Genomic DNA, 15,207 nt, shown 5'->3' on the forward strand with positions numbered 1-15,207 from the left:
TCAAAGTTAGATAGAACCACATTTTATCCAAGAAATCACTAGTAATTTCATGGAAGAAGGAATTGGAACAGCGTTGCCCTCTGTAGAAGCTGCGATTATGCACGTGGCCACAAGGAGCTAATGCCTGTCTGGCTGAGTTAATTATGCATGGGCTGGATGCACACAGGTCATGTTTGACTAGCTTGTGAAAGGCAGCCTTGGCTGAGCTTGCTGCAACGCCGTGTGCAAAGATTAGCAGTGCTGAACGCAGTCTGGTAAGCCCAGGGAATGCCAATTGGTGGGAAGCATTTAAACTCGTAGGAAGAGCAGGTAGCTGAGTGCAGCGAGCAGTGTACACAAAGATTACAAGTTACATCTAGGATTTCATCATGAATGCCTAATGAGCACATTGATTAGATGGGCAGAACGCTTCAAGCCATTGTAAATGTAGCTGAGAGAAGTGTGGCTGATAAGACACTGAATAACCGCTCTCATAAAGCTTTCCTTTGGCATTGCAATACTTAAAGCCTAGGAAGATAATGGAGAGAAAACTGGACAATAAAATGAAAAGGGAACTGTCCTGCTTAGCTACTTTAAACAACAAAAACATAACCCTGGTGTCTATTCGTAAGCAGCAGGCAGTTCACGATGTGCCTGAACTACTGATTACTGGTGAAAAGTCTGAGACAGAATCTCCGGTAAAAGCAAGCAGTAACTTGCAGAAAGAAGAAAAACTTCTGCAGAGTTACTCCATGGGAATGCCAGAAGTCAATACAATTGAACGACAGGTCAGTGAGCTGGGATATGTGTGTTGGGAGGGGAGAGTTGTTCTGAACTGGAGAATGTGAAGAAAAACGTTGAATTTGGTTTGTACATAAAAGAAATTAAACTTTCTTTATCTAAATCGTCTCAATCCCCAGCATGGATGCCTGCCCCATAACAAGCAGTACACAGCTGCAAAGTCCTCTGGAGATCCTCTGAAATTACTCTTTGAAAGCAGATGTTAATGATGAGTTATGCTGTAGTAACTAATGAGCACTTTTCCAGCTCCACCTCTAGTAACATAGAGTGGGGATTCATAGTAAGGAAATACATTAGTGTTTCTCCTTTTAAACTGCAATTGCTCAAGCAGTTTCATGGCAGTTCATACTGGCTTATTGTCTGGAGTAATAGAAGTGCGGAAACATTAAAAGATCCTAACTTTAGGTAAGTGGTTTGTTTATAGCTACTAAGTTGATGCTAGCCAAAGTACTTTATAATACATTTGGAGCAACATTATTTTTTTTTTAATTTAGTGTTTTATATTATTATGGTATTTTTTGAGATTTAACTGTTATGGAGAGGAGGCTTAGAAAGAGCAAAACAGATAAAAATTTGCTGAGGTTTTCTATTTTAAAAAGAGGTTTTGCTATTTAAAATGTATGTAAATTACAGTAATATAGTTTAGATCAGTGAATATTTAAGGAAAAGAAACTGTCAGAACAAATTTTATGTCCTTTTAAACTGCATATGTTTGGAATGGCTTAAATAACTACTGTCAGACTGGAATGAAATAACAGCCAGGACAGACCAAATACACCTGAAGGCTTTTTCTGCCTGAAGTTACTTCTTACATTGCAAATGTTTGCTAGAAAACGATCATGACATAAATGACTTTGTTCTCTAAAGGATCTCTTTTCTGTATTCATTTCACTGGGATATACGTGTCACTTTTACCAGAGCTGTGAAGAGCATCACAAAGGCTTTGCTTTCATTCTAAATTAGAAACAATCTGTTTACAATGAAGCTTTCTCATTAAACCAAGCATGGCTTATGTAGCTCCCTTTAATTTAAATGTACCTGCTGAGGTCTCTAACATTTGTGGTCTTTCAGTAAGTCTACCTGCAACTGCCTAAATCTTTCCCCATCGTCTGTACTGTTGGAGAAACCTGTTCCCAGGAAGGGAATAGCAATCCCTTGGCAGAAGCATTAGAACAACTAGCTTGGTATTTTGAAAACAAAAACACCATAAAGGCTGCTTTAAAGTAATGTTTTCATTGAGTCTTGATATCCAGGTGGAAAGCATGGGTTTTCCCTCATTTAAGACTCAGAAACTATTTGAAAAATAACAAGCAGTTATCAACGCTGTTTGTGGTGCAAGCAGTTATCAAAAATAGTAGCTAGTGACACTTGGTATCTTTGCTAAACTTTGGTGGGGGGAAAGGGAAGGAAGGACAACCATTTAAGTTGTAATACATTTTACAATATGTGCTAACAAGATAGATGGACAAGTTGCGCTGAAATTTGTTAAGGAGCATGAGGGCTGAATTTCTGCCCACTCAGAAGTGCTGCTGCTGTAGTCACAAAGCTGAAGACTCAGAATCTTTGATCTTTCTGAGGTTGCTCTGTCCTCATTTTGTTGTTCACTGGCTGCCTGTAACAAACTGGGAAAGCATCTGAAGTATTTAATTAATAGTATGTGGCTTTTCAGTTGTGTATTACTGCCTGCCTGAATCCAAAGCCATGAATCAGCAGGTTGTGAAAGAATGAAGCAGGAAAGGTAAAACAGCAACAAAGATGGAATAATTCTTCAGCATTTATGTGCTCCAAGGCAAGAGGGCAATATCTGGTTTCAAGCCATGGAGATATGGGGAGAAGGGCAGTCCAAAACCTTTGGAGACACTAGGTGAGAGGTTCAGTGAGGTCTGGCATTTGTGGATGAGCAGATGGGGAGGGGCAGAAGGAAAGGTGCTGAACAGGATGGGCCCCTTCTCCTCGCTGGCTGACTGACTGGCATTGTGGTGAGGAGTTTGGCACTTGAATTTCAGGTTGTGAAAACTGGCATCCATGCAGGTCAGGAGAAGGAAGACGATGAGAGACCAGTGCCAGCCCTGGGAGTCAGTCTTGCCAGAGAGGAGCAGCAGGATTTTGGTGTGGGTGATGCTTCAGGAGCTGTGAGCTGTGAGCATGGCCCATGGTACTGCAGAGGCCAAACCCCTGGTATTTTGGAGGTGGCTGCACCTCTTGGGAAGGTGAAGTGGTGGGGAGAAAGATGGATTGCCTGGTGACAAGCCGCCCTTACAAGGTGACCGTGGAGCACAGGAGTAGAGAGAGCATGGGAACCTGGCTGGCGCAGCTAGCAGCCAGATCACAAAGCTGAGAAGGACACAAACCTTGCTGAATTTACAGCCATGGGGCTGTATCCATTGTCAGGAAGTTGGTCACAGTGTGCACGTATGGGAGGGTCTTGCTGAGTGCTGTGGTTTCTTGTTATTTGGATTATTTTTCCCCCAGTCCATTTGATTTTCTTATGTTTACTCTACATCTCTTCATTGCTCTGTTAAAACCTTGACCTTTACACTTCTGAATGAGAGTCTCCCAAAGAAATAGCCAATTTTGGGAGACAGTGGGGCAGCCTGATGTGAGGTCTCTAAGGGCAATCTTTGATGGAGCAGTTTTACCCCACCAGTCACAGAGGCCACTGACAACAACCACCTTTCCTGTTGTATGTGCTGCCAGGCTCTGGATACTGTATCAAGAGCTATGTGCTTAGCCAGCATTTAACACTTGGTGCTTCCAATTCAGCATTACCCTGTTCCACCTTTCCAGAAAAGTTAGTCCAGCACCAGGGCATATTCATGTTGGATTATCTCCTTCCTGCCGGCTGGAGGCAGTCATGATGGAGAGCAGGATCCTCTGCCTATTCTTCCTGCTCCCAAGCCCTGCTTTGCCTCAGGACAGGCATGAGTGTGACAACTCCAGTCTGGGGCAGCAAGGGTTGCTCTTCTTTGTGGTGGGTTTACTCTGAAATCTTCATACAAGGAGGTGGGCTTCAGATACCACACTCATGCACATCAACTGTTTCAGCTGCTGCTCATCTTGGGTACAGTTTACAACTGTCAGACCCAACTGTGTTCCATCCAGCTCTTGTACTTCCTTTAAGGCTCCCTTCACCTACTGCTGCTTCTGTGTCAATGGGCCCCTTCTTGATTTTCTTCTTTGTTTTTTTTTTCTATGTTGTTTAAATGAGCGAGCTTCATAACCTGCTTGCTGTAGCGATTCTTCACTTTCAGACTAGATCCTGGCTCTGCTTTGCATTTTGAGTTGCAACTTATGTGTAGAGTAGGAGAGGGGAAGAATTGTCATAGTTTAATGTTTTCAATATTTACATATTTCTTACACAGTCACTGCAAAAATATATGCAAGACTAGTAGAGCAAACAGTGTTGGTGTACACCTCCCCTTAAAAGTAAGCTGGCCTCCTTTTGGTATGAGAGACAAAACAGGTGGTAACTGTGGACGGTTCTTTCACACTCCCGTATGGATGTGCTGTCAGATGCATTTTCAGTATTTTGTTAGGATTTCTCTCTAGGCAGAGGCAAGCAAGAGGGGTAATACCTTAAAATCCCAGGCACTTTCTTTCTTTAGCATTTTTTGAGGTGATTGCTTCTCTGATCCTCTTGTAGACGCTGACTCAGAATTACTGTACAGCCTTATAGATGCCATTTTATGTGTGGGTGTTAGCTGGTATCCAGTTACCCTCTTCTGAGACCTAGCATGTGCCTGAGGAAAACTATGAGCACAATTCTGCATGCCGCACCATGTCATAAGGACATAGGTCCTTATGTAAACCTACTGGTTTCCTCTGATCTAGTGCAGGAACACCCCTTCTCGCAAATACACATAGGTGTATTTGTGCCCAGTTTTTTTTTTGAAGCTGTTAAACAACACTAAAGGCTTTTTAAACACTGTATTTGAATCTATGCATGTTTCTGGGTTTTGGCAGGAGGTTTTTAAAGGACTCGGAATTTGTAGAGTGTTTGGTTTTTTGGGTTTGGGGTTTTTTTGGTTATTTCTAAGGGATTTTTTTTTATATCCACATCTTCTCTCTCATTTTTTTTTTGCCCTGTCATTTAGAAATTTGTGTGCAAATATTTTTTTCTCCTAAAGATCATAAACATCTGATTTTGTTTATTACTTGACAAAACATTTTTGCCGATTCTTCTGAATGTTGGGATAGCTTTTTATCTGAAATATAAAGCGGTGGCCAAGTTTTGATGTTTCTGTAGCTTAAAATGCATTGAAATAGTAGAATCAGTCCCTGCTTTTATGTTTTTCAAAAGACTGGAAAACAAGAAATACCCTTTAATCTCTTTATACCTTTAATTTGAGTTGCTTTTGTATCACTGGGTACCTAGGTAACCTGAGAGGGTTGGTGGATGTGGTGGTGGAGGGAACGCGGCAGAGGACATAGGGCCTGTGAAGCTTTTCCTGTCATATAAGCCAAAGCAAATGTACAAGGTGAGCTCCCTTAACTTGCACATGGATTTTCGCTTCACCAGTTGTTTGCGATAGAAGAGGTGGCCACTGCAAGCAAAGTGTCCGTGGGGGAGTAGGGATAGGGTATAGGGAAGAAGAAGAGATGAGGGACAATACTCAAATAACATTTGTTGATACAGACAGTTACAATAAATGCAAGTTTGAGCTTAAGCAGCATGGGAATTGAGTTGAGTGAGAGACTGTTTTCGCTTCCAGATGGGTTTTTTTTCCATGTACAAAGCCATATTATTATTTTAAACTGTGGGAAGACACAAATAGGAGGAAATCAGCATATAGTTGTCTTTGTGTGCACTTAAATAAGGCACTACCTTTGCAAGGAGGTTTGAATAACTGTTCATGTTTTGTTTTGAAAGGAGGGGCTGGCTGTGCATTTCCACATATGGTGAGGAATTCAGTAAGTTCTAGGAAGGAAAATGCGAGGGGAGGGATACATGACGCAGGTGTTGCCAGGACTGTGGGAGGAAGAGCAAAAAAGGGGAGGTCAGAGCTAAACTATTCCTGTGGCTCTTCCCCAGCATCCCTGGAGCGTAGCCTTTAGGCAGAGTGTGAAGGGACACAGAGGGTGGACTTGTGGTTTGCACAGGGAGAAGCTGCACTGTAATGCCGAAGAGCTGACGTTGCTCGTTCCTCCCTCTGTTCTAATAAATACAGTACAGAGAAGGCTGAAAGCAAATTTCTCGTGTTAAATTTTTGCCGTTTTGGTCGTGACCCCAGACCTCATTATTCCCGAGCTGTCTAAGCATGAAACAAAATCAAGTTAATGAATTTTGAATACTGCATCAAATGAACTGGATGCAGTCTAGTGTTAATAAGTGGCCTAAATGCTTCTCATTCACACTGTGGTACTGAGGAGGGAGTTTTCTTCTCAGTGGTGGGAAGAAGATTTGCGGTACTGAGCCTGATCTGGTGACACCCTCCCTGCGGTAATGCCCACCATTGGGTGCTTCATTGAATGGTGGTGAACCCATAGTTTAACAGATAAGAGAATAGATTTGTTGCAGTAGCTTTCATCTAGATCTTTAGTAGTTAAAGCTGCCTTAAGTCACGGACAGGAATTTTGATGTTCTTTCCGTGAAACCTCACAAACCAGGACTTGCTCCTCACCTTCCCAAACTTATTGCTTGGTGCCAGCAATTTCTTTTGATGACAGTCTGTGCTCTGATTACCTGTTCTATGAGAAGCATTGCCTTTATCACTGTTTTTTTTTCTTTTAATATTTATTTCTCAATGTAATTGAGTGCACTAAACTCTAGAGTCCCAGTACTGTGGAGCTTGTGATATGGCTGACAAATAGTTCACTTCTGGCCAATCTACTTCAATACTGGCCATTACATCCTGAAAACTGGTGTTGGATCAAACCAATGAGTTCTTGCAGCTTAATATATGTTCTTTCTTAGATGCCTAATGAAGAGGTAGATGAAGCTAAACTGTAGTAGAACTATCTGCATATAGTTCCGTGTCTTCTACAATCTTTGTCAGATATAGATTTTAACTTCAGGACTTGTATATCTGCAAAAAGCCCACACAACTGTTTCTTCTGGCAGTGGTTGGTTTCAGGCTCTCAGGAAATTCTCAATTCTGTTTTCTGTGGGTGGTTTAGTTTGAACTCCTGCTGAGCAGTAGGAAGTTGGACAAACTGAGTTCTTTTCTGACATTTGTGAAGAGACATTGAGTGCCCTCTACTGTGACCTTGTACCAGTGACAGTGCACTCTGAAGAGCAGAGCTCAGGCTGTATGGTGAAAGTGGCTGCAGAGAGCTCAAGTTTTAAATGACTGGATGAGAAATATTGAGACAATTTTGCTTTTATAGCCCTAGTGAATATTTTTTAAATTGATGCTCAAGAGAAGTGTTCAGAGGCCTGATTCAGCATTGTGGGTGTAACTAAATGGTAAAATCTTGGAGGTATAGGTTAACATTGTGAAGCATTTTGGCAGCACAGACTGACTTGAGAGCACTTCTCATGTACTTGAGAGAACATGCAGAATATTGCGGCTTTTACATTGCTAAAGATACATGCATTTTATTTTTACGTTCATTACGTCTCTTGCTCTTTAGATTTTGTCCAATACTGATTCTTCTCCTGACTGTGAAGTGGAGCCTACAATGAAACACAATTTTGCTTTTGACAACATGGGCTACGAGGAGGGCTTTGAAACTGCACCCTCTCCATCTTCTCAAGAACACACTGTGACGGTCAATGTTGTGGGAATGACTTGCCAGTCATGTGTGCAGTCCATAGAAGGCCAGATTTCCAAAGTGAAGGGCATTGTGGGTATTAAAGTCTCCCTTGAACAGAACAATGCTGTAATAAAGTATCTGCAGTCAGAAATAAGTCCTGAACAAATTTGCCAGGAAATTCAGGATATAGGCTTTGATGCCAATGTAGTAGAAGAGAAGTTGACAACAGCGACTGTAAATCTGTCGTGCTCAAGAGAAGCAGTAGTTAAACTTCGAGTGGAAGGCATGACATGCCAGTCCTGTGTCACCAACATTGAAGGAAATATTAGGAAACTGCATGGTGTGGTGAAAGTCAAGGTGTCACTTGGTAACCAGGAAGCAATCATTGCTTACTATCCTTACATCATTCATCCGGACGAACTCAAGAGCTATATCAGTAACCTGGGGTATGACTGCACCATTAAAAGTAAATCAGCCCCTTTGAAGCTGAATGTCCTCCATCTCAGGCACCTGCAGAACGCAAATCCCAAGGAGACACTGGCAAGTTTTGAGAGTGATGAAGCAGATCCACTGGTTGCCAAGGTGAGTGGCACAGCTATGGTAACCATACGGATAGAAGGCATGCACTGCAGGTCCTGTGTCAGAAATATCGAAGGAAATTTATCAGATCTTCCTGGCATACAAAGTATTAAAGTATCTTTGGAGCACAAACGTGCTGTGGTACAGTATAGTCCAAATTTAATTACCCTGTCAGCTTTGCAGCAAGCTATTGAATCCCTTCCACCTGGAAACTTTAAAGTATGTCTCCTTAATGGTTCAGAAGTTAATAAGGGAGCATCTCCATCACCTGCTTTGCTATGCGATTTCTTCAGAGAGCCACTGCAAGGTACAACGTGCACGGCTGTTATTCGGATTGATGGCATGACCTGCAATTCCTGTGTACAGTCCATAGAAGGGACCATATCACAGAGGCGAGGAGTGCAACATATAGAAGTTTCTCTGGCTGGCAGAACTGGGACCATACATTATAATCCAGCTGTTACTAATGGAGAAGAGTTAAGAGCTGCCATAGAAGACATGGGGTTTGATGCTTCTGTGCTGACAGGTAAGTGTTTTTTCTTCTCTGGGTAGTGTGCCTAGCTGGCCCACGTGAAACGTGTGTAGAGGCTCTCTTCTGGAGAGAAACTCTTGAAACATCATATTGGTGTTATCTTTGGTAAGGGACTGGCCTAATCTGATCTCACTTAGCGAGAGAGAGAGATTTCAGCTGCAAAGCACCTTATTTCAGGCCATAATAAGTGCACTAGTAGGTGGAAAAGTTGAGTTACATTTGAAGCCAAAGGGTTTGGAAATTGGTACATGGTCCTACAAATAGCTGATCCTCTTGACCACTGAATTATGTTTCCTCCTATGTCTTTACAGACTGCTGTGAGCAGATCTTTTCATTTATGTTCCAAAAATACTAAAACCCCCTCACAATTTAATGAAATATCTTTAATTTAAAACCACTTTTTACCAAGATAAAATCTTTTTAGTGTGCTAATCTTTTGACCTTTATTTCTTGATTATTTTTACTAGCCCTACTTTACTAAGCTTTACTGTCAGCTAGGTAAGTGCCAAAATAGTAGAATCATAGAATTATAGAGTAGAAGGGACCTTAAAGATCATCTAGTTCCAACCGCACTGCCTTGGGCAGAGACACCTTCCACTAGATCACATTGTTCAAAGCCTCATCCAACCTGGCCTTGAACACCTCCAGGGAAGGTGCTTTTACATGTCAAGTGCAGAACAGTTTGAACACTTTGTTCATACTCAATATTTAGGAAGTTGCTATGATGCATAATCTCCTCTATAGCAAATTTCAAATGTGGCAATATTTATCGGCTTCAGCTGAACAGATTTGCTTTGAGATACTGATGTAGTTTACCTGGAGTGGATTAGTTTGATCACAATACATCACATCCTATTCATTTTTCTCATACTTCCAATCCCTCTGATTCTGTGGTACTACTACGGATGAGGTGCGGTCTGTATGTGGTGTTTAATTATGATTTTTGGTGGTGAAGGACCTCCAGATGCATCTGTGGAAGAGGATGGCAGCCCCTGTGTTTAACATGTTCAGAAGGAACTCTTGCTCCTTTACACAAAACTCTACACAGCGGAGGTGGTTTGAATGCAGCTAGAGCTCTTGTGTGTCCGTTTGGTATCTGGTAAAGAACAAAAATGATTGCAACAGGCCTTTATGTGTGGGTGTCTTCTGGGTGCTGCAAATCCTTCCATTACTCATTCTGCAGTCCTTGCAGTGTAAATATTGTACCATAAAGAGAAACATGTTGAGAAACTTGTCCTTTTCGTTGTTTGGGATGAAGTGTTATGAGTCCTGCATATACGACAACAAGGATAGAAGGGATGTGAGGCTGGGCTGTGTTCTCTGTGCTGAATAAGGACACTAGACACCAGTCTATCATTATGAAGTGGAGGTAGCTGTCAAATCTAGGCGTTGATACTGGAGGGCATCATTTGCCATCTGAAAGTGCAAAACTAGTTCTATAGAGTTAAATGGTCATGCAAGTGGTACTGGTGAGTGTATATTGTTACACGCATAGTTACTATAGTATTCTCATGACGAGACCAAGAGTACCGTGTCACCTTTTAAACTAAGACTTTGTGTGATTGATAAAAGTGACCTGTTTGTAATTTTACATCCTCTGATCACACCGTGAATACTATTTATTTAGTGTATTGTGCATTTATTCAAGATACCACCACTGGAGAACGTAGGCACCAGACTGACACCAGCAATGCTGCTGTGCAACCTCAAGCTCCAGAGCCTCCTCGCCAAGGTTGTGCCTCAGATGCCCTTCCAGACAGTCCTCAACTTGATGAGCCAAACCACCCTGGCAGAGAGACAGCTGAAAAGTGTTTTTTACAAATCACAGGCATGACCTGTGCATCATGTGTATCTACCATTGAAAGAAATTTGCAGAAAGAAGATGGTAATGAATTTAAGGTTCCTATAATAAGCCTGTAAGGAACTATGGGATGAAAAAAGTATTCTGTGTGTTTAATGGGAGAGGCTGTGGTACAACATCTGGAAGTTAAATAGACTTAATGGTCTTTCTTAGTGGTAAAGTAAATTCATCACAGTTTAACTGTCCTACTGCCCTGGTGGAAAAACCTGATGGACATACTTGTGTTGTAACTGTATTGTTGTAATGTGATCAAAATTTCATATAAGGCTTGAGAGAAGAACAGAGAAATGATTCTCATTTAGTTTTAAGGGCCTTATTGCTTTACAGAGCAATCCATCTCTTCCAGAGCTGTTGAGTGTTCTGACACATTTGTGATGTGAAACTTATCCTTCAGGGCATATTTGCACAAGCAGGTGCAAAGGAATGCATGGCTCTGGTGTCTGGGTAATTATATTAGGTTTAGGCACAGCAAAGCTTATTACGTTAGAAGACTGTGGACTGGAGCTGCCTTTCCTCTGGCCATACAGAAGACGAACAGATGAGCCTCAGCAATGTCTGATTTAATTTGTTTAGGCATACCTTTGGAGGGTTTTGCTTATTGATTCCTGCACCCCTGTTCTCCCAGTAACGGTCTCACTGCTTTGATTTAAAAATCCAAGAAACTATTAGCACTTCAGAACAATTTTTTTGCCTGTGATTTTTATATTTTGCTTTTCAATTCTAAATGTAGATTTCTGTGGTTTTATTTATTTTAAAAAAAGAAGAAGGAAGGGGAAGACGTGAAAAGGATAAGCAAGAAAAGAAAAAGGCATTGTGGTGCGAGATTTGTTTAGGGATTTCCAAACTCAGAGAGTCCAGGATAGACTCTCTGCAGCAATGAGTGCAAACACTGCTTACAAGCATCCTCTTTGCTCATTAGATAATAGATCACCTTTTTCCCTGTGTAACTCTTACGGTTCCTCTTATTACTGAAGGGAACCACAGTGTGGCTGGGCCTCAGTAAAAATTTTGCTGTTGTGACTAGGAAACAACACTAGAAGGAGCCAGAAGGAAGTCATTAGGCTTATAGCACCTCTAAGTTGCAAGAGTCCTTATTAATAATCACTTGTAATATTTGATTTTTCTCCCTCTCAAAGGAACTGAATGATCTAATATTTTTTTATTGCCACTGCAGGAATTGTTTCAGTGTTAGTAGCACTGATGTCAGGTAAAGCAGAGATAAAATACAAGCCGGAATTCATACAGCCTCTTGAAATAGCACAACTGATCCAGAATTTAGGTTTTGAAGCTACCGTCATAGAAGATCATGCAGAAACAGAAGGAAATGTGGAGCTTCTTGTAAGTCATGTGTATTTGAAATTATATATTGGTTTTGGAAAAGTCGGATCTGGAAGAATAGTTTTCTTGCAAATGGTTTTGCTTAAGGAGCTGTGGCTTCAGCAGGTCAGTTTTTGCTGGTTGACACTATTTTTTCCTAATTTCTCAAAAGACAAAATGAAGAACCTGTCCAAAGGCACTGAAATAAAAAGTGGTAGTTGTATGTACAGAACAGACTTAGCAGGGAGAAATGAAACAGGACTTTTCTGTGAAGGCATTTCAGTCAACAGTACTGACTGAGCAACTGAGAGTGTATCACCAAATACATGTTGCTAATGCCTGGGGCTTACTACAAAGGTCTGAGAACTTCAGGTAAAATTTGTAAATTGTATATATGAAAGACAGATTCTTCAAAAGTCTGTTTTTATTCTCAGATATACAGCTACTAAAAAGCAGATAACAAGAGAGTGCAGTTGTGCTAATAGATTGGAAAGTAAGAACATACTCTATTGAAACCATGGGAACACTTAAGCGAGATGAAGTCACACATGCAGAGATTGATTTTGGTAATGTTAATATAGGTGCTGATAACACTATATTAGCTACACTATTACAGTTAATGCAATATATGAGTGCTGCTATATCAATACATAGGTGTGACTATAACTGCTGGCTGCAGAATTTTATAATAAAAGTGGATAGTTATGTTCTCAGCTTTGTTTCAGTTGACAGCTCTATGAAAACTTCATGCTGAGGCCTTGGGTCAGTACCAGCAGAGCCTCAGTAGTCTTTAGTACCTTTGTGACATTGTCTCAATTTCATCCATAAATATTGAGTGAATGTGGGGAACTGCTAACTGTACCTAAATTTGTTTCCTTTAGATTACAGGGATGACTTGTGCTTCTTGTGTTCACAATATTGAATCCAAACTCATGAGAACAAATGGAATATTCTACGCCTCAGTTGCACTTGCTACTTGCAAAGCTCATATCCAGTTTGATCCTGAAATTACTGGACCTCGAGATATTATAAAAATAATTGAGGTAGGCTTTAGAAATTTATACACGAACAATTATAAGGTGAATTCAATATTAAATAAAGCAGCTGATATTTGGGAAGTTTCACTGACTTTTGCAGATTCCATATAATTGGCATATGGTTTTATGCCCGTGTGGTGAAGATGCTGTGCTGTATAGTAGTGCGTGTTCTCCCAGGTTGTTACTTTAAAAACACTGCCTAAAAACTGCAAAAAGAAAGCTTTTCAATCTATATCTGGTGAAAGTGTCATAGATTCATTCTTTGCAGCTTTGTGTAGAATCATGTGTCCCTGATTTCCAGTCATTTCAGTGAAGTATTGGTAATATAGAAAAAAAAAAATACTTCTACAGCCTCTTTCACTGGCAGGAAAAAGTTTTGCAACAGCTCATACCACAGGTATTACACTCCTCTGCATACGCTGGCATTTATTCCCACATCAATTCAGAGAAGAACTTTTGAAACCAGAAGAGCTTGTGATACAATGACTAAAGGAAAAAGATACTGGCTTACCAGTAACCACACAGGTCGTAAAATCTGCCATTATCATGATCAGGTGTAGACAAAACCTTTTCCTTCTCTGGCCCACCAGAAAGGAAGAGAACTTATTGTGTGAGGTGCACACAGTGAGTAGTCAGGAGAACAGGAGAGACTGTTTGCCTTTTATGTTCTGGAGTATTTACCCAGAAAATGCTCCTAGACTGCAGAATCAATGTGGCAGCAATGGTTAACCTGTTAACCAGTACACTCTTCAGACTTTCCGAATAGTTCTGAAAAGTGCATCTTACCACAGGACCATCTCATGATGCAGCTACAAAGTTTAAATGTATTGTGCTCACAAGTGTGCTTTGGGGTTTTTGTAGGTTTTAGGGGAGGGATGTGTGGTTCTGCTGCAGTAACTCACTGAAGTGTCAGTCAAAACTGGCTTTTTGCATATATTTGTTTCTGGGATGCTTTGCCCTGAAAGGCAAAGTGACAAAGTGCTTTGTCACTTTGAGAGTTTAAACTGGTTCTAGCCAGTTTGAATTTCAAGATCAGGTGTATCTCCTCAGCTGTAGTGTTGAGATGCTTGCAAGGTTGACTAGGTGAGTGGCTTGTACATTTTTATCTTCCTTTGTGGTATTTCCCATCTCTCATACTTATTTCAGTGGAGATGAAAGGCTTAAATTTCCTTTTAGGAGAGGGAAACAGAACTCCAGCTGTCACTGGGAACTTCCTGTGCATAAGAAACCAGGGACATTTAACTGCATCTATACACTGTATCCATTTATAAGCAGCAGAAATCCTTAGTGGACCACATTTTGAGTACTGTCTGAAATATCCTCTCATGTTGGCAGGATCTAAAAATAAATAAGAAGCTGGCATTTATTAAGTATGGAACAGTGTCCTTCTCTGACATTTCTCCAAAACATAGTGTCATTAAAATATAAGTAATGTGGTTAGTTTAATCAAAACTAACTCATCTTCCCTCCCCTTTCAATAAAAAGGAAATTGGCTTTCATGCTTCTGTGGCTAGAAGAGTTCCAAATGCTCATAACCTGGATCATAAAAAGGAAATACAGCAGTAAGTATTTCTCGTTCTCTTTCACTAATGAACATATATAGATCATCTTTTGTAACTCACTTTCCCAGCACTTCCCAGTTAATTTAGCTTATCCTTGTGTAAAGCGTACTTAATTTTATGATTTGCCATTTGATTCAAGTACTTTTATTCCATTCATTAGTTTCAGTTCTTAACTGATAGACATCTACACAGTTAAACATGTAGGAGACACAGAAACTGTCCTGAAGTGTTGTATCTTTCCCAAATATCCCAAAGCTATGTGTTAGCACAGTATTAATACCCCAGGCTCTGTGGTGTTTGGCCTGGATGCTGTGAGGTGTATGGCAAGAAGGAATTTACAGCTTATGCTTTTCAGGTGGAGGAAATCTTTCTTGTGCAGCCTACTGTTTGGTGTCCCTGTCTTAATCCTAATGATTTATATGCTGATACCTGATGATGAGCACCGTGGGTCTATGGTACTGGAACGGAACCTCATTCCTGGACTATCTATTTTAAATCTTCTCTTCTTCATCCTGTGCACTTTCGTTCAGGTATGTCCATAGTACTTCCTAGAGGATTTCATTCTGTTCATCTCCCATTTATGTAATCTGATGTTGTAAAGACAGGAGACTGGAAAGGTTTATGGGATTAGGCCTGCCCTTTTTCTGTACTACCTATATAGAATGATGCGGCACTTTTCTGCAAGTTATCCATTCTGTAATTGCTTACAGCCCTTACTCCTGCCCAAGTTTTGTCAGAGTTTTCCAAGTGGGAAAGGTAGTGTTAAAATGAAGAAATACCTGATCAACTGCAAACTAATTGGGCAGCTATAGGTAAATCCCCTCAACTTCTGTGCCTTGTTTA

General features: G+C 40.7%; 1 protein-coding gene across 4 annotated transcripts in view; it reads left to right on the forward strand.

The window, feature by feature from the left end:
- Positions 1-312: 312 nt before the first annotated feature.
- The window catches only part of ATP7B (ATPase copper transporting beta), a 31,524-nt gene continuing 16,629 nt past the window's right edge, over positions 313-15,207 (forward strand). For 3 of the 4 annotated variants that reach the window (XM_009568710.2, XM_054052223.1, XM_054052242.1), the window contains exons 1-7: positions 313-767; positions 7,354-8,581; positions 10,236-10,472; positions 11,623-11,786; positions 12,647-12,808; positions 14,288-14,364; positions 14,720-14,894. In XM_009568710.2, coding sequence (XP_009567005.2) covers positions 519-767; positions 7,354-8,581; positions 10,236-10,472; positions 11,623-11,786; positions 12,647-12,808; positions 14,288-14,364; positions 14,720-14,894 — 2,292 coding nt within the window. In that variant the 5' untranslated portion in view covers positions 313-518. Of the gene's footprint in view, positions 768-1,056; positions 1,186-7,353; positions 8,582-10,235; positions 10,473-11,622; positions 11,787-12,646; positions 12,809-14,287; positions 14,365-14,719; positions 14,895-15,207 lie in introns of those variants that run through there. The other variant, XM_054052231.1, reaches the window with a different exon arrangement.

The sequence above is a fragment of the Cuculus canorus genome, chromosome 1 (genome assembly GCF_017976375.1).
Source record: "Cuculus canorus isolate bCucCan1 chromosome 1, bCucCan1.pri, whole genome shotgun sequence".
NCBI lineage: Eukaryota > Metazoa > Chordata > Aves > Cuculiformes > Cuculidae > Cuculus > Cuculus canorus.